Source organism: Dama dama, chromosome 20, assembly GCF_033118175.1.
Source record: "Dama dama isolate Ldn47 chromosome 20, ASM3311817v1, whole genome shotgun sequence".
Taxonomy (NCBI): Eukaryota; Metazoa; Chordata; class Mammalia; order Artiodactyla; family Cervidae; genus Dama; species Dama dama.
Window position 1 is genome coordinate 15,139,555 of NC_083700.1, and position 18,640 is coordinate 15,158,194.

At 44.1% G+C, this 18,640-nt stretch overlaps 1 protein-coding gene across 5 annotated transcripts; it reads left to right on the top strand.

Annotated features, from left to right (window-relative positions):
* The first annotated feature begins 3,173 nt into the window (after nucleotides 1-3,173).
* Nucleotides 3,174-18,173, top strand: ETV3 (ETS variant transcription factor 3). Of its 5 annotated transcripts, none has more exons than XM_061120502.1 (7): nucleotides 3,174-3,312; nucleotides 5,284-5,342; nucleotides 5,936-6,173; nucleotides 7,390-7,505; nucleotides 11,518-11,541; nucleotides 13,534-14,592; nucleotides 15,256-18,173. In XM_061120502.1, the coding sequence occupies exons 2-7, from the start codon at nucleotides 5,297-5,299 to the stop codon at nucleotides 15,273-15,275; spliced, it is 1,503 nt and encodes a 500-aa protein (XP_060976485.1). In that variant the 5' UTR covers nucleotides 3,174-3,312; nucleotides 5,284-5,296; the 3' UTR covers nucleotides 15,276-18,173. The 5 variants fall into 5 exon arrangements, with proteins under 5 accessions (XP_060976485.1, XP_060976481.1, XP_060976484.1 ...); XM_061120500.1 differs by adding an exon at nucleotides 3,705-3,858 and having other exon boundaries at nucleotides 3,203-3,312; nucleotides 5,287-5,342; nucleotides 13,534-18,173; XM_061120498.1 differs by having other exon boundaries at nucleotides 3,175-3,312; nucleotides 13,534-18,173.
* The last annotated feature ends 467 nt before the right edge of the window (nucleotides 18,174-18,640 follow it).

Consider the following 18,640-nt stretch of genomic DNA (forward strand, 5'->3'; position numbering starts at 1 on the left):
AGAGATATTTACCTGTCTTGACTCCCAGACTGTATCTAAGTGTTTCCACCCCCATGCTTTCAGGAAACTCAAGCTCTCCACACTTCAGGAACAAGAAATTCCAAGTTGTGAAACCTGTTTGCAGCAGATGAAGAAGGCAGCAGTGCCATGGTGGAGGAGATAGGAACCTTGGATACATGAAGCCAAGGTTCCAACATGAAGGCAAGAAGTCCCTATCTTGCCCTCAAACTCCATCTCCCCAGATTCTAACTCCACAGGAGAGGTTATCAGGGCAAAACTCACTTATCCGGATTCACAAATTGTTAGCGAGTTTTCAGTTTGCTTTAAACAGACCCAAATTGACCTGTTGAGTTTCAGGTCAGTGATCAGATTCTTAATGTAAAAACTCTGTTGAGCTCTGCTGGCATATGAACATTTCTCAACATATCAAATCAAACTCCAGCCAGGTAGAGATACCTGTTGGTCTCTGCTAATTTTTGTTAACTCAAGTCATCCTCTGGGGCCTTAATTAGCAAGAGAAGCTGCAGCAGGGGACCTGTAGGAGACTGGGCCATGTGCTTGTGCTTAGTCGCTCAGTTATGTCTGACTTTTTGTGACCTCATGGACTGCAGCCCACCAGGCGCCTCTGTCCATGGAATCCTCAAGGCAAGAATAGTAGAGTGGGTAGCCATTCCCTTCTCCAGTGGGATCTTCCTGACCCCAAGGTCGAACCTGGGTCTCCCGCACTACAGGCAATTTCTTTACCATCTTAGCCACCAGAGAAGCCCGGGGGATTGAGCTAAGAATATGCAAAGAGTCCTATACTCTGATGCTGGCTCCTTGTAGAACGTAAGATCTTTTGAGGTGAAGTGCTGGCTTATCCACGACAATTTGAGACATGAGTCAAAGGTTAGCAATTGCATACTTTCAGAGGAGGATGCTCATCCTAGTTTCTGAGTTGACACAAATACTAAGATTTGTGTGGATGGTATGAGAATTTGAGGATTTTTATGATGGTTCTTATGACTATTTTCACCAACATTTGTTTCTCTGCCGTATTTATAAAGTGCCATTTTGTTCTCTAACCACTCTACATATATTAACACATTTAATACAACCACGTGAGTAGACACTATAGGTATTATGTTCATAGAGAAGTTGAGTAACTTAGCCAAGATCACACAGCTAGTCAGTGAAGGCACTAGGACCTGCCTACAATTTACATCATTTAGCTAAATCCCTTTTTTTTCCCCCCATACTGCTCAGCTGCAGGATCTCAGTTCCCTGACCAGGGAGAGAACCTGCGCCCTGGCAGTGAAAGCCTGAATCCTAACCACTAGGCAACCAGGGAACTCCACAAATTCCAATACATTTAAAAGAATGTTTAGCCAAATCTACATATAAAGCATTGTTCTAGGTACTATGCAGAAGATACAAAGGATATATAGACAGTTCCTGAACTTAAGGGACTCACTGTATAGCTGAAAATATTGGTAAAATGTTACCAAGCCCAAGTTCATAGTGCTCACAGTATGACAGGGCAATATATCAAGAGATGAGCTGTTGGGGCAAGGAAGAGCAACTTTTATTCAGAAAGCCAGGAGACAGAGAAGATGGTGGACTAGTGTCCCAAAGAACCATCTTCCCTGAGTTAGAATTCAAGCTTCTTTTATATAAAAAAGGGATGGGGGTAAAGTCCTGATTTCAGGATGTGTTAACTTCTTCCTTCCTGCAGCCATTTCCAAGAGAGCCTAGTCAGGAGGTTTCCTATGTGCTAAAGAAAGATGCTTCAGGTTAACACTCATTACATGGCAGGCACAGTTCCCAGAGGTGGTCCACTATTTACAATTTAAGACTACAGGCAGCATTTCTTGAGTGATTAACTTGAAGAAAAGCAATAGAATACAAAGGTTAAAGCAATCTATTCTTCCCTGTTACAGTAATCTATATATGGCACTTAAATTTTTCTCATTTTATTCACCTACATAGGATTTTCTCACTAGAAAAGACCTTGTATCACCAACGCCATTCTCTTTTTAAACAGAAAAGGCAACTGTAGGCCCAGAAGGGCCCAACTTACTAGCTAATTTACAGTAACTAGAGAACAGCGAGTGGAAAGCCCAAAACTGGAAGCCAACTTTTCTAACTAATGGTGATGTTTCATGTTCTTCTTGGCATTCAGGACATAACCGTATAGTTAGAACAGCGGTACAAAACAGTTTACTCCTTTATCCAAATTGTCATTCAGTTCCATTTCTCTTCTTCACTTCTGGCACATTCTTACTGATCAATTCACTTCAACTTTACTGATCCCCATTCCTCCCTTTTTTTTTTTTTTCTTTAGGGTAAAACTAGGCCTTGACATCACTCAAACATACGGGGCAGGGATGGAGCTAATGTTGAACTGTTTGAGGTCCTTTACTATTAAAGAACCTTAAAGGAAGAACAAAAAGTGCTTTGGACAAGATGATTGTCATTGCTTGAGCAGGAACAAAAGAGAAAAAGAAAGGGGAGGTGTATTTGAATGACTTAGGGAGACGTGCAAGTTGTTTTAGAAGAGGACAAATTAAGACTAAATGCAGAGGGACAGGGATCAGCGAAGAAACATCACAATCCCCTTATGGGTGGGCGGAGGGAGTTAAAATACCGAAGCAAGGATTCACAGAAAGCCTCACGGAGTCTTTTCAAAGTATCTGAAAAGGCTCTTTCTTAAGAGGGTAAAGAACTCCCTCTGAGGTCCGCGGGTCTCTTCCCATTGTGAAGGCTCTCCTCTCTGGGAGGTCGCAGGCCCCTTTTAAGGAGAAACGGGGCGGAGGACCCCCCCACCCCACCCCGCCCAGTGGTCTCGAGGAAGCTTTCCGTCCAGTGAGAACTGCGAGGTGCCCTCCGGCGACAGGTGAGGCCCCCAGGGCACAGCCTCATCCACACCGAACCGGCGGGAAAACCCGCCGCATCCCCCTACGAGTCCCTCCGACCACAGGCCCGCCGCCCGGCCACCGGCCGCGAGCGTGCGTAACGTGCCCCCGCAGCGTGACGCACGAGCCGCGCCGGGGAAGCTGCGCGGGCTGCGCGGCGGGAGGAGCGCGCGGCGGGGGCGGGGTGCGGGCGGAAGCCGGCGTCTGCGGAAAGGAGAAAGGAAAGGGAGACGCGGCTGGGTGCGGCGGGGCGCGGCTGGGAGACCGGCGGGAGGGCGCCGCCTCCTCCCCCGCCCTCTCCGCTGAGGATGGAAGTGACGAAAGCAGCCGAGGAGGTCACTTCCTGCTGGGGTGGATGAGGAGGAGCCGGAGACGCCGCGGAGGAGACCGGACCGAAGACCGACCGTGCCGGGGAGAGGTGAGTCCCGGCCTCGCCGCCGACCCGTCCGGGCCGACCCCCAAGCTTCGGCGGGGACGGCGTCCCTGCTGCCTGGGCCGCGGGGAGAGCCACGTACTAACCTTGCTGGGCCTCCCCCTGCGCGGGGGCGGGGAAGGGAGGGGGCCCCCATGGCTTAGGGACGACAGGGACCCGGGCAGCGTTCTTGCGGCGGCTCCGCGGAGCCCCGAGACCACGGGGAGAGGAAGGCCCGGTCGGGAGGCAGGTAGATAGGAGGCTCCGGGGGCTGTGGAAGCCGGGACGCGGCACCAGGCTCTGCAAGCCTCACTCTATGGGGAATGGTCGAAATCCGAGGGAGGGCGAGGGGCCTGCCGGGCTGTGCAGAGTTAAGATGAGTGACCCTACTTCGACAGTGTGTCCTCGGAGTGAATTTGCGAAAGGCATGAAGAGGCGCCTCCGGACTCCTGGGAGGAAGGCCTTTATAGGTGAAATCGGAGAGTTGGGATGTCAGGAGAGAGCTTCCTGGGCACGTCATTGTTGCGGCGGGATTTGAACCCCAGAGTCGTCGTGAGTGAAGGCATTCCCGTGTCAGGATAAAGACCCTGCGACCTGACAGAGCAACCTAGTTGTTAACGTTCAAGGCAGCTTCCTGGAGTCTTGGGGAAATTAGTGTTTTTCCTCCCTCATTGTCACGGAGATGGAAGCAGCCAGGAGAGGAAACTCCTGCCTCAGCTCTGGGGCCTTGTTATTGTGTATCTTGTGTATGTAACTGTGTGTTTCTGTTTATGTTTGTTTTCCCCCTCCTTTGGGGCATTTATCCATCCTCATTCCTTGGTAATTTCTTAGACCGAAATTTGCTGATCTTCTAAATGTGTATGGTGAGGAGAAAAAAAATTTTTTTCAAAGGATCTAGAGGAATCCTAGGTTAGATGAAATTTCAAGATTAGGAATTTGTATCCACCCCGCCCTAGGGTCACCAAGGCACCTACATTCCCTCTAGACTCCTGCTAATGTTGGTGCTGAGGGCCTGTCATTCACCCTGGGGAACTGCCTGAGTAAGGGTAAATCTGCCTTCTCCTGCTTGCATATCTCTCTGGCTGTTTTACTCTTCTTTGCTTTTTGCTAAAGGAGTAACTGATACAGGCTGCTTGCTGCTAGGAGCAGGAAATTTATTAAGGAACTGTAAATCTGGATGGAATGAATTGAAATCACAGCCAGACTCCCTCCACTTGTTGAACAGAAGGTTCCCAAAAATGCTTGCTTCTTTTTTCCTTTCTGTTAAAGGGAGAAAATGTAAATTTTTTTCTCAGAGAAAAATTGGAGGAGTGTGAATTTTCATGTATAAAGTAACTGTACATATATGGTGTATTTACTTCCTGTATCCCAGGGTGTTTTTCAAGGAGGAAGGGGCAGTTTCTGACTGGGAGGAGTTTTCCTTTTCCCATCTCACATAATTCAGGAAAGTAAATCAAGATCAGATGTTCCTTCTTGAGTGGCAATCAGATGGATTTGGGTTTTGGGGGGAGGTTTTTTGTTTTTTTGGTTTTTTTTTTTTTTTTTTTTTTTACTCTTTAAACTGGTACATCTGGGTGAACTCAGGCTTGTGTATCTTGGCATCTAGGCCTGTCTAGTAATAGAAGACAAACTGTTTGACTTGTTCTGGCTGCCTTTTTGGACTCATTTCACCATACCCTTCCTTTTTTTACGTTTGAAGGATTGGTCAGGAGGGAGAAAGCAAATATTAAAAACAGTGTTTACTATTTGTGGTTTAAAGTCAGGTGAGAGATGAATTATGGTCTTTGAAGTTGATGACTTGAGGATCATTTCATGACTTGAGGATTAGCACTCTGGAAGTGACATGTTTGAAAGACGGTTACATAAGAAGGGAAAGATGAGGAAATGGAAGTTTGGGAAAAGGCTGTGGCAGAAAACCTTGGGAGGATAATAAACACAGAACACCTTAAAGTAATTGATGTGGCTTGTATCTCTCAGCAGGAGGGTGAAAATGAAAGCAGGCTGTAGCATCGTGGAAAAGCCAGAAGGAGGTGGAGGTGAGCAGAAGTTAATCAGTCATTTTCTGATGTACCTGGAATGTCCCTCAGTGGTTCCTTTTCTCTTCACTCGGGCTTGGTTCACAAATGCCAGACTGTGACTGACCACCTCTTGACAGGGTAGATACCGCTAGGACAGTTGTATGCTTTTTCCTATGGATGAATGTTAACAGATGTGGTCACCACACCCTTATTTCCAAGCTTTCAAGTCTCTTTCCTCTTAGAGAAACAATTCCAACCTTGGGGAAAAGGTGCTCTTTTCTAAAACATTGTCTTTCCTGTGTGTTCCCTTTGGAACTTTCATGTCCTCACAGGAAGTAGGCATGAGATTTAGTAAAGTCTGAAAGGGGAAAAGATTAGAACACCTGGCTGCTGCTGCCCAGCTCTTATCAAATTTAATGATTGCCCCAAGGAAAGGTAACTTCTGTCTGCCTTCCTCTGCGCAGTGGATTAGCCCCAGTTGACTGAAGGGTGTTCATGGCATGTTTGCACAGCACTCTAGAGATTCTGAGCGTTGGAATGTGAAGCTAGGGAAACTGGTATGTATGTTTCTAGCTCCTGACTACCTTGATCTTGCCCTTTTCATATTAAAGGGTATCAGTTTCCTGATTGGGCCTATAAAACAGAGTCGTCCCCGGGCTCCCGGCAGATCCAGCTGTGGCACTTCATTCTGGAGCTGCTGCAGAAGGAGGAGTTCCGCCATGTCATCGCCTGGCAGCAGGGAGAGTACGGGGAATTCGTCATCAAGGACCCAGACGAGGTGGCCCGCCTCTGGGGCCGCAGGAAGTGCAAACCACAGATGAATTACGACAAGCTGAGCCGGGCCCTGAGGTAGGGGAAAGAACTCCCAGATCCATTGTGTTAACAGATTGGAAAGAGGCTTAAGTAGTTTGATACATGTTAGGTAAAAAGGTATCAGGTGATGAGAGACTACACTAGTGAATAATGTGTAGCTTTACAGTGGGAGTAGAAGAGCTGTTAAATCTGGGTGGCACAGGAGAAAAGGCATATCTTTGGTTGTATGTAGGAGGGAATTCCAACGTGGCTGGCACTGGATCCTGACAGCCGATTATGCTCTGTAGTGGGCGAGAAAGTGTGGTGAAACCTGGATTGGAGCTAATTGGTAATCCAAAAGATTAGTTTAGACTTAGCTGTTGGAAATCTATTAGAATGTCTCTCCTTTCGGCTCTCCTGAAAGAAACTAGAAAAAGAGTGAAGCAGGCGCAGAAGAGGAGCGCTCAGCGCTTGGTGGGCCACACTGCTGAGGGACCCATGAGCTCAGTGGGTTGTCGGCTCGCAGGTTGCTCCAGCTTGTCTAAGGATCGGTCACTTAAGTTTTCTCAGGTTCTCGTTTCCCCTTGTCAGTCTTTATATTTCATAACCTTTTACCCCTCCAGGGCTGTGTATCATCTATGCCACTGAATATATTCAAGGTTCTGGGTACATTGAAATTCCCCTGCCTGCCTTCATTGTGTGACCCTGAATGTAGAATCTGAGCAGCAACATTGCTGGAGCCTCTCACTTCTTTTGAAAGTGAAGTAGGCCAAGCTGACTGCTGTTTTCCAGCTCAGAATGTACCATTATTTGACATGCCACCATAAAACAGTTCTACATTCCTTTGTCTATGCCTTGAGCTTAGGCCTCCAGACTAACCACATCAGGCCTCCCAAGAGATTTGTCTGCCCCCACCTGGGGAAGGCAGAAAAGAGAAATGAAGCAGTGACGTGTAGTGGAACAGGAAGGAAACGGACTAAAGAATTGAAACCATAGAGAGATAGAGAAGAAAAGTGGTTGGGGCTCGAATAGGTGTACAGGATCTCAAAGAGAGACTGTCTTTGTAAAGGACTAGAATCTTGTTGAAAATTGAATCAGAAAAGTTAGCTCTTAGGTCTCCCAGCTCTAACCTGAGGGCAAAGCTACAAAAGAATGATAGTGATGTTCACAAGTAATACTCAGAGCAAGAACTGTTGATTGTCGTGGTTACCTAAGTATATCAAAAACGGTCAGTAGCTAGAAGACGATTTGACATGCATTCTTGTTTTTCCAGATACTATTACAACAAGAGGATCCTTCATAAAACAAAAGGGAAAAGGTTTACTTATAAATTTAACTTCAACAAGCTGGTGATGCCCAACTACCCATTCATCAACATTCGGTCAAGTGGTAAGATGCAAACTCTCTTGGTGGGGAGTAAATTTTGAGTTAAAAAAGAATTTTAAAAACCCAAGTCTTAAGATTTGTCATGTTTAAGGGGTATTTAGAAACACCAAAGTAATATGATCCCCTGGATTCCCTCTGCCACGTATTCTCATTCTTCTCACAGGAAGTGATAGACTGTGCAGCACTGAGATAGACTTGGTTTATTTGGGTCTATTTTCTGCATATTATCTGTCATCTCCTAGATATTACTACATTGTCCTCTTTAGGAATAATATTCCATAGGTTTGTGTTGATCCTTAAGTTCAGGATTCAGAATTTCAACACCCAGCCCAGTGGCTCTTTCACAGACAAGAACTAGTTTCTAAAACACTTCCGATTTTCTATGAAACAACCAAGCTCACCCTTATCAAGTGAATCTCATCAAAACCACAGCATCCTTGATCACAGGAGGGGAGGTTCATATGTTTGCAGTGAAAAGCAGTGCCTTTGATCTGCACCAACAACGCCTCAGAGAACAGGACTCTGGGGTTAGTTGACCTTCTCTCCTCTGAAGTGTTGCAAGGCTTCCCCTTTAGGCTCTCCACAGGATAGCTTTCCATTACAGCTTTTCACAGAGGTTTTGGGTCTGCCTCTTAGCGAAGAAGGCAGTCTCTGATAAGGATGTTTGTTTGTTTTAAGATGCAAATCACGCCCCTGCCTAAGAAAATAGAATGTATTTTACTAATTTCTGAGCAGTCCATCAGTGCTCTGTCTTTGTGGAATTGCGTAAGGCAAAGAAATCTGCTTATGACTCTGTAGTATTACAACTTCTCAGAGAAAAGTTGGAAGAAACCTGAAAATTTAGAGCAGGGGTGTGGCTGAGAGAATATGCTGAGATCCGTGGTAGATATGTAATTACTACACACAACAAGTTAGGGCAGTTTTAGCTTGATGCTGCTATCATTACTGTTCCATCTCCCCTGTAACCACTCCCTCCTGTCCCTGGGGCATGCATTAAAAAAAAAAAAACTATTGGAATGCATCTCTCTAATTACAACCTGTTTTCTTTCCTTGTGCCTGAGGGAGAGGTGTTAGGAAATCAAACCTGTTCTAACCACTGGCATCTCGTTTCCTCTATTTTTCACTCTTGCCCCCTCCCTATGTACCTAGAGGAATTTTGACTCTAGGAGTCAGTTCTTTGCATCAGGTGGCCAAAGTATTGGAGTTTCAGCTTCAGTCCTTCCAATGAATATTCAGGGCTGATTTCCTTTAGGATTGACTGGTTGGATCTCCTTGCAGTCCAAGTGACTCTCAAGAGTCTTCAACACCACAGTTCAAAAGCATCAATTCTTCTGCCCTCAGAAGAATTTATAGTTCAACTCTCACGTCCATACATAACTACTGGAAAAACTACCATAGCTTTGACTAGACGGACCTTTGTTGGCAAAGTAATGTCTCTGCTTTTTAATATGCTGTCTAGGTTGGTCATAACTTTTCTTCCAAGGAGCAAGCCTCTTTTAATTTCATGGCTGCAGTCACCATCTGCAGTGATTTTGGAGCCCAGGAAAATAAAGTCTCTCGCTATTTCTATTATTTCCCAAACTCTCGCTGGTTCTGTATTATTTCTATGAAGTGATGGGACTGGATGCCGTGATCTTAGTTTTCTGAATGTTGAGTTTAAGCCAACTTTTTCACCTTTCTCTTTCACTTTCATCAAGAGGCTCTTTAGTTCTTCACTTTCTGCCATAAGGGTGGTGTCATCTGCATATCTGAGGTTATTAATATTTCTCCCGGCAATCTTGATTCCAGCTTGTGCTTCTTCCAGCCCGGCATTTCACATGATGTACTTTGCATATAAGTTAAATAAGCAGGGTGACAGTATACCCTTGAGGTACTCCTTTCCCGATTTGGAACCAGTCTGTTGTTCCATGTCCAGTTCTAACTGTTGCTGCTTGACCTGCATACAGATTTCTCGGGAGGCAGGTCAGGTGGTCTGGTATTCCCATCTCTTTCAGAATTTTCAGTTTGTTGTGATCCACACAGTCAAAGGCTTTGGCATAGTCAGTAAAGTAGAAGTAGATGTTTTTCTGGAACTCTCTTGCTTTTCTGATGATCCAGCAAATGTTGGCAATTTGATCTCTGGTTCCTCTGCCTTTTCTAAATCCAGCTTGAACATCTGGAAGTTCACAGTTCATGTATTGCTGAAGCCTGGCTTGGAGAATTTTGAGCATTACTTTGCTGACATGTGAGATGAGTGCAATGGTGTGGTAGTTTGAACATTCTTTGGCATTGCCTTTCTTTTGTATTGGAATGAAAACTGACCTTTTCCAATCCTGTGGCCACTGCTGAGTTTTCCAAATTTCCTAACATACTGAGTGCAGCACTTCTACAGCATCATCTTTCAGGATTTGAAATAGCTCACCTGGAATTCCGTCACTTCCACTGGCTTTGTTCGTAGTGATGCTTCCTAAGGCCCACTTGACTTCACGTTTGCATTTTTTCTATTGAAAACCCACAAATCCAGCCACTTGGATAACCTGAATTGGGACCAATGTGCTTTTCCAGGAAAAGGAAATCTAGACCGTCACTCTGTGAAGACTCTGGCCTAGCAGCCACACAGTAGTGGCCTAGAACCACCTTTTGGCCCAGAAGGCAGTTGAATCAACTTTGATTCTTAACCAAGCTCAAGATCCTGATCAGAAAATCATGGGGAAAGCAAAAAGTCCATTTCTTTTAGGGATACAACTAGTTTTTTCCATCCTGGATGCAGATAACCCCAAAGAACTAGAGTCAATAGTTCATAGAGAACTTTTACCCAAATAGACCAAACATTTCAGGTTAACTTCTAATGATGACAAAGAAATATAACATTTATTGAACATCTACTTAATGGAGATAGTTTTGCCCGGTGTTTTTGTGAGTTAACTCATGCCACTCTCACAGCTTAGTAAAGTATACGTTTTAGTATCCCTATTTCACAAATGATAACATTGAGGATGACAGCAGAGTCAAAGATTGATCAGGGTGGCTTGAATACAGTTACCTGTTGGACAGTTTCTCAGGAAACAATTCTTGAGCCATTGAGCTATTGAAATCTAGCTCATATTTAATAGATCATTCATTCCTTCCCTGGATTTGGGATTCATTCATTTGTTCAACAGATAATGTGTTAAGACTTAAAAACAAAGAAAAAGATTATGGGGGAGTTATTTCCCTCAAGGAACTTAAAATTTAGCAAGAGAGATAAGATATCAATGTGGAATGTGATAAATGCTCTAAGAAGCAGAGCTGTGTGGATTTAGATCCTGGAGGCTAGAGTGATCTTGTCTAGATGGTGGGTTGATACAATTGAGCTATTTTGAACTGTGTGTTTTTGAACATAGAAGCAATAAATTTTTTAATGTATTTTTAAGTTTTTAATATTTACATTAAAATGTATTTTTAATGGACTTATAAGAAACATTGGAAAGATACAGAAGATATGTAGTAAAAATGCTTACTTGTCAGGGTTTGGGGGCAGGGCAGACTAGTTCAAGGATGAACTTGAGACTCCTCTACCCCATCCCAGTTTTTTTAATATTTATTTTAGAAAACTTTCAAGCTACAAAAAAATTGAGGGGGAGAAAATAAAACTGCGAACACCCATATATCCTCTACCTACAATCACTAATGGATAACATTTGCTTTATCTATATATATAACTTCTAAATCTTTCAAGATTAAGTTACAGATGTGACACTTTATCCCTGTGTACTTCAGTATGTATCTCCCATGCACAAGGACATTCTCCTAATCACAATAACATTACCATACTCAGGAAATTTTAACATTGCTCTAATATTGTTATCTAATAAATAGTCCATATGCCTTTAAAAAGTTTTAGCTTCTTAAACCATGATTATTTTCTAATAAAAAATCATGTATTTTAACAAATACATGGAATTTGCTATATGCTGGTACTAGTTTAAGGACTTCACAAATATTAACTCTTGTAGTTTTCATAGCATGAGGATTAGTCTTGTTATCTGTTTTACAGGTAATGAAACTGAGACTTGGAAAGGTAAGTAAGTTACCTAGAATAACATAGCTATTAAGTGGTAGGGCCAGGGTTTAAAGCTAGGCAAGGGCCTTATTCCCATTTTGCCAAAGGGGTTCAAAAACCCATTGGTTACTTGTACTGGGCTACAAAGTAGAAGGTGCTAGAACTAAGATTCAAACCCACATTTTCCAGCCCTACTAAAGTAGGACTGCTGCACCTAGTTAAAGGGATCCAAAATGCTACCTCCAGATTGCCCTCCTTCACTCCCTCTAAATGCACTTGGAAAATGCTCTGTATTCTATCTCCATTTTTGCAAATTGACAGTGTATCTTTAGCCCATGTAGAGACTGAGATACCTGTCTTCCAGTTTGGAAAAACCAAAACAAATAACTGAATTGTTCAGGAGACAGGACCTTCTTTATCACCGCCCTTTCTCTCCGTGTTATACTTATTCAGTCCACCAGCACACAGAAAAGTGTTGGGGGAGGGGGGTGTTTTGGTTTTTTTCTTTTGCTTTTGAATAGATGTGCTCTTAATGCAAAATCAAGATCCAAGAGAATCAAAAAAGAATAGAATCATAGCCACTATAATAGGCTGGTAACAGAAATATTTTGGAGACCCCTGAGTCTGCTGAAATTATATACAGGTCCATCCCTCTGTTTTTCATGATCACACAGTTAAAATCAGTGGTTTTAGGGAAAAAACCTGCAGAACAGTTTTCTGCAGAACATCAGTTTGGGAGATGCTGCTCTGGCACAGTGTTCTTCAGACACGTGTGCCAAGAAAGCTACACAGTCTTGCACTTACCAACTGACTCCAGGGTCCTATCTGAAGATGACTCAATTGTAACAAGAATAGAAGAACACAGCTGATTGCTGGCAGTTCCTACCCACATCATATCTTGTGCACCTTTTTGTTTCTTCTCCTGTGTCGCCACACTTTCACTTATTTGGGTTTTTCTTACTTTTTCTTCTCCTTTATCCTTCCTTCAAGGTAAAAATAGCCCTCCTGACATCATCAGTGATAGAAGACACTGATACCTCCCAGGAGCCCACAGGGTCCCTGAGGCCTCACACCTCTTATGCTCTGATTATCAGAAGGACTTTTGAGGGCAGTAAAGAACTTGTGAGCCTCTGAAGTTGACTTGTGTAGCGCAGTGTTGGTTTCTGCTTAGAACTTCAGATCTCAGTCCACAAATTTGATAGACAGGTGGTAGGTATGGGACTTTCTTCCAGCCTCCTCAGTGGTTGAAAGGCATTGAAAGCAGGATGGGAATGGAGATTGTTATACAGAATTTGTATATTAGAAAATAGATTTGGAGAGATTGAAAAATATTAGACTCTCTATAAAGAAGTGGTTGTATGTCAGAAATGAGAAAAGATACACCATGAGAACCTGCCTTAACAAACATGGTCCTTTCTTGTGTCCTGTTTTTGTTCTTAAAATGTGGTCTTGCTCATGTTCATGTTTGTGAGGTACAGGGTCTTCAAGCTTTTAATGCATTGTTTACATACATATTATCCCCATTTTTGTTGTTGGTTTTAGTTTGTTTGCTTACTTTATAAGACATGGCCCAAATAACGAAAATAAGAAAAGACCATTTGCAAACCTGAGAATTGAAGCAGGTGATACACACTGTATATACACACTCTTACATTCATTCATTCAACTGATAGTTATTAAGAGCCTACTAATTATTCAGCCCTGAACTGCTGGAAATGTACTTGCAAATAAGAAATCCCTGCCTTCATGGGATTTAGGAAACAGATAAACAAGTAAATGATATTTTAGATAGTAATGAGTACTAGGAAAACAAAGTGAGTAAGAGGCTAGAGAAAGGCGGCAACTAAGTTGAATGGAGGAAGCTGAAGAGACAAACAGGTGAGCGATTCAGCCCAGCTGGAATGTTTGTTTCCTGTTGCTCTTCAACATTTTGTACTTAGCGTCAATAAAATTGCCGATCATGCATGACTGTACCTCTAAAGTGGCCTTTTGTCTCTTCCACCCTCACAGGTGTGGTTCCCCAGAGCGCGCCACCAGTGCCAACAGGCTCTTCCCGCTTCCATTTCCCACCTCTGGACACCCATTCTCCAACTAGCGATGTGCAGCCAGGGCGGTTCTCTGCTAGCTCCCTAACTGCTTCTGGCCAGGAGTCAAGTAATGGCACTGATAGAAAGGTGGAGCTTTCAGAGCTGGAGGATGGCCCAGCCGCTGACTGGCGCCGGGGCGTGGATCTCATGTCCTCCCGAAGTGCCGTGGGTGGAGGGATTGGCCATCAGAAGCGCAAGCCTGACATCATGCTTCCTTTGTTCTCCAGGCCAGGGATGTACCCTGACCCCCATAGTCCCTTCGCCGTCTCTCCGATCCCAGGCCGTGGAGGCGTCCTTAACGTCCCCATTTCACCAGCCCTCTCCCTGACTCCCACCATCTTCTCCTATAGCCCCTCACCAGGCCTGAGCCCCTTCACCAGCAGCAGTTGCTTCTCCTTCAACCCTGAAGAAATGAAACACTACCTTCATTCTCAAGCCTGTTCTGTGTTCAACTACCACCTGAGCCCACGGACATTTCCTCGTTACCCAGGCCTCATGGTCCCACCACTGCAGTGCCAGGTGCACCCTGAGGAGTCGTCACAGTTTTCTATCAAGCTGCAGCCCCCACCCGTCGGGCGCAAGAACCGGGAGAGGGTGGAGAGCAGCGAGGAGGCAGCCCCTGTCCCTGTGCCCACACTGACTCCTGTCCCGCCAAGAATTAAAGTGGAACCAGCCTTGGAAAAGGATCCCGAGAGCCTCAGGCAGTTGGCACGGGAGAAGGAGGAGCGCTCTCAAGAAGAGGGCACGGTGCCGAGCAGGACCATGGAAGAGGGGAAAAGCACCATCTTCGCCCGCCCAGCTGCACCGCCTGTGTGGCCTGCTGTGCCCATTAGCACCCCAAGTGAAGAGCCCCTGGAGGTGTCTGAAGACAGTGAGGACAGGCCTGGCAAAGAGCCTGGGGCACCTGAGAAGAAAGAAGATGCCCTGATGCCCCCCAAGCTTCGGTTGAAGCGGCGCTGGAATGATGACCCCGAAGCCCTGAGTAAGAATGGCAAGTTTCTCTGGAATGGGTCCGGACCCCGGGGCTTGGCAACAGCCGCTGCTGATGCTTAGAACTGGAAGAGGATTGGGAGCTGTTTATACTATAATCCAACACATACATGTATTTATGTAGCAAGATTTCAGGGTGGGGGGTGGGGAGGGAATTAGACTGGTTTGATCATTCTAGGGGTGTAGACTTGTATTTTTGTTTTGGGGATAGGATGGGGTGTCTTCTGTTGTAAATTAGGTGGGATGTGAACACACTTTTTCCTGGTGAGTAGGACACGGGAAGGGTATTGAACTGAAAAGAGAAAGAGTCTCTGTTTCCTATTGAGGCTTTCACTTTGACAGACTCCCAGAGGGCCAAGAAACTGTTTGGTCCCATAATAGTTCAGGTTCCAGACTTATTTCTTTTCTATTGTATTTATATATGGAAAGCCATTAATGAATTTATTTTGCTCTGAGAGACATAAAAGGGAAAGGGGTATGGTTGGGAGGTTGAGCAGTGAGAGACCATTAATACTAAATATTTTGCCTGAAATGTTTCTTTATAATTATTTCAGGGGAGGAATAAGATAATCTATCTTACTGGGGCAGGGGGATGTTCACGTGTTGCTCTTTTTCTTTTTCCCTTTGTTGTTGTTTGGCTTTTTTTTTAATATAGAATGTTTTCAGGAAACATGAAATGTACTGCCAGTTAGAGCGGGGCTGGGAAGGCACAGGCACCAAGCCTCAGCTACGTGGTTGAGACAGGAAGCCCTGCTGTGAATTTCTTGGACATTTCACCTACTTCATCTATTAAGAAGCCATGAGGAGTTGTAAACTCGTTCAGGGAAGAAAGAAGAGGACAGAAGGAAGTAACCTGATGCCTTTAAAAACAAAAACACAAAAATTATCTTTTTTTTTTTTCCACCGTGGGTTTGGGGAGCCAAACCAATGTGTGACTGAGCGAGTTGACTGAGAGACACGAGCTGAAGATGTCTCTGTTGTGTCTGCTGCTCTTAACCGTTTTCTTAAGTCAAAGCCTTAACAATGAACACACTTCAACATGATACGGGTCTGTCAGCGTAAACCTGTAAAAGGGCATGGACAACTTTTCAGATAATCCAGAAGTGTTGGAAAATGGTTAAACTTTAAGCTGGTATTAATCATCCCCACTTGATGTTATTGGGATGGGTAGCAGAAAGGCAGGATTGTGGGCTTTAAGGGCAAATTATACTTGGAGATGCAGAAGGTAGCTGGGGGTATAAGTGGATGTGTATGAGGCTGAAGGAAGAGGTGGACAGGAAACACAGAAGGCAGACAGATGCCACAAAAGCTGGTGGAAGTGAACAGTGGATGTCTGTCCTGATGTGGTGTTGCCATTCTTGCCATACCCATTCCCCTAGATCGTACTAATTCTTAAGATCAATGGACTGTCCATGAAACTCCAGGGATTGTTTCTTCATGGGAAGTTCTGTTCCATCAACTTCAAAGGAATCAGAAGGTATTGATCATATATGAAGCAAAAGGAACCTGGACTAAGGGCAGACAGAATCCGCAGCCAGCTGTGTGTGTGTGTGTGCACATGTAAGTACATAGTGCACAGAAATACCTAACATGGCTCAGATCCACGAGCAGCAGAGAGAGAAATAACTGCATATCTGGTTGGGGCAGGAACTGGGCGCAGGGATGCTTTCGAGAAATTCCTGACTCCCATCTTAGCCCAGGTGAACTATATGTACTAAGAAGCACTTGAGGGTTGTCTTTTTATGGTGGGGGTGGGGGGTCTTTTTTAAACTGGAGTGCATGCTTGAGAGAGGAGCCCAGGAAAGGTTAGAGCAGGTGAGTGAGTTATTAGATGGCTTAAGATGACTTGAGTCCATCATGCCTTTTTTTTGGCAGTTGCCCTCCCCGTTGGTTGATTTAGATTCCATGAGTGATTTGTCTTTTCCTGGAAAAAGGATTAGGAGAGTGGTCCCTAACAACTCAGGCTGCCTTTGGTTGTGTTTTTGTCGGTTCCTTTCTCCGTACCTTGACTTACCTCGAATCAGAAAAGCAAGCCCAGGCAGGTGGAAGAGGCATCTCTGCTTGGCATTGCCCAATCTAACCAGGGAGGCTGGTTGCCCACCACCTCTGTCCACTAGAGCGGAGGCGCCGGCAGGTGTCGGTATGAACTCAGGAATAGACATGAGGCCTTTAAAAAAAAAAGAGGGAGAAAAATCCATGATGCGTACCTGTAACCCCCTAGAACCCAAGTGCCAGAATTAATTCCTAGATGCTGCTTCTGTTTGAATAAAAAGTCACTGCTTTTACACTTGAAAAACACTCAAAAAATGTTCAACTCCATGAAAACTGTTTTTGGCTTTAAGAAACTGTTTGATGTTTAACTGTTTCCTTTGATTGCCATTCCACCAGTAAACTGTTGGCTGATTTGCACTGCACACTGGGGTTAGGGGAGGGTACTAAGAGCTGAACTTGGGATCGCCTGGGGCATGGACCAGGGGATGTGGAGGTCGTTGATACTTCCTGGGGCAGAGGGGTGGGAGATAGTTTTTCTCCCCTGAGTCCACTCCTGGCAGCACTTGTCACAAGCCTGGCGCAAAGCCAGGTCATTCTCTTCTGTGAACATCTCATCACTGACAGCATGTGGAAAGAGGGGGACAACACCAGGTCTATTTTCCCTCCCCATTTTTTCCAACTTTTGCTGTGCCAAATGTTTAAGAATTTGCAAATACAGATTTTGAAGTTGTATTAATCAAGAACCTGTTCTTGCAAGCCGTTTGCTTTTCTGGCTATAGAGAAGAAAATAGTCTAGAGATCTCTTCAGGGCATTCAGCCTTGCTGAGTGTTTTTATTTTCTAAGAACCGCTAAGAGTGAAAAATGAACAAGTTCCTCCAACCCCAGTTTTCAAGCTGCACTGCATTAAACCCAGCTCGCTAACAGGGAATCGTCCTCAGTGGGCCAAGAGACTTTCAGAAGCATTAAAAGAAAAACATAGTGAAGTATATCACTTCTTACCAAGCGGGTAGAGTCAGTCAGTTGGCTGTTTGTCCCTTGTTTTTTATTTATTCCATAAATATGTTTGTGTTCTTTGTTTTATAGACAGTAATGGAATATACTTTTAAATTTGGGGGGGGGAAGAACTGATCCAGTCTTTCAAAAACTGTTCGATTTTTTGTTCCTGGCGGGGGGGTGGAGGGGGGTGTTACAAAACAAAAATATTTGTTTTGAAATATTTAGGCATTCTTTGAGTTATAAAATTGTGATGCAGGGATTTTTGGAAATTCACATGTGAAAGGTGACTTCACTAGTTACCCGCTTAAGCAGAATAGTGTGTATATGTACATAATGTGTAAGTAATCTTAACTCCATTGTGCAGTGCCTTTTAGATGTTCTGCTTTCTATAAAGTCTTCAAATTTTTGCATATATATATTATATATATATGATGTAATGTTATAGAAATATATGTATAATATACATATTTTTTCCAGGGGTATCTGATAGCTCTGTATTTTGTTATGGAAGTTGAAAGAAAAAAAAAGTATTTTACCTCAGAAGTTAAAGTTAAATAAAAAAAGAAAAAAATACTTTTAAGCAATGTTTGCAGAGTGTTGGTTTTGTTGTTGACACACCAAGCCAGGGTGTTTGTGCCGGAGAATTTGCTGCGTGCATACTAGTTCACCCACCCCGACACTTTATTCCCGTTGTGCAGGGGACCAGCATAGTGAGGGTAGGTCCCTTAACAGTTTTGGAGATGGTCAATTTCCCTATGTCGATGGCTGCTGCTGGATAGAAGACCACTGAAGCCAGAGACAAGTTGGCTGGGAAATTTCACCCTCAAAATTGATTTGAGAATTCATTCAGAGTACATGCATGGCAAAGCCAGAAAGAGTAGGCCTGCTATGTATGAATCTACTCATATGAAGTCTTCAAAATAGGCAAATCCATAGAGAAAACATAGGTTAATGGTTGCTATGTAGAGTGGTAATGGGTCACATTTTCTTTTGGGGGGTGATAAAAATGTTCTGGAGTTAGTGATGATAGTTGTACAATTTGAATAGAAAA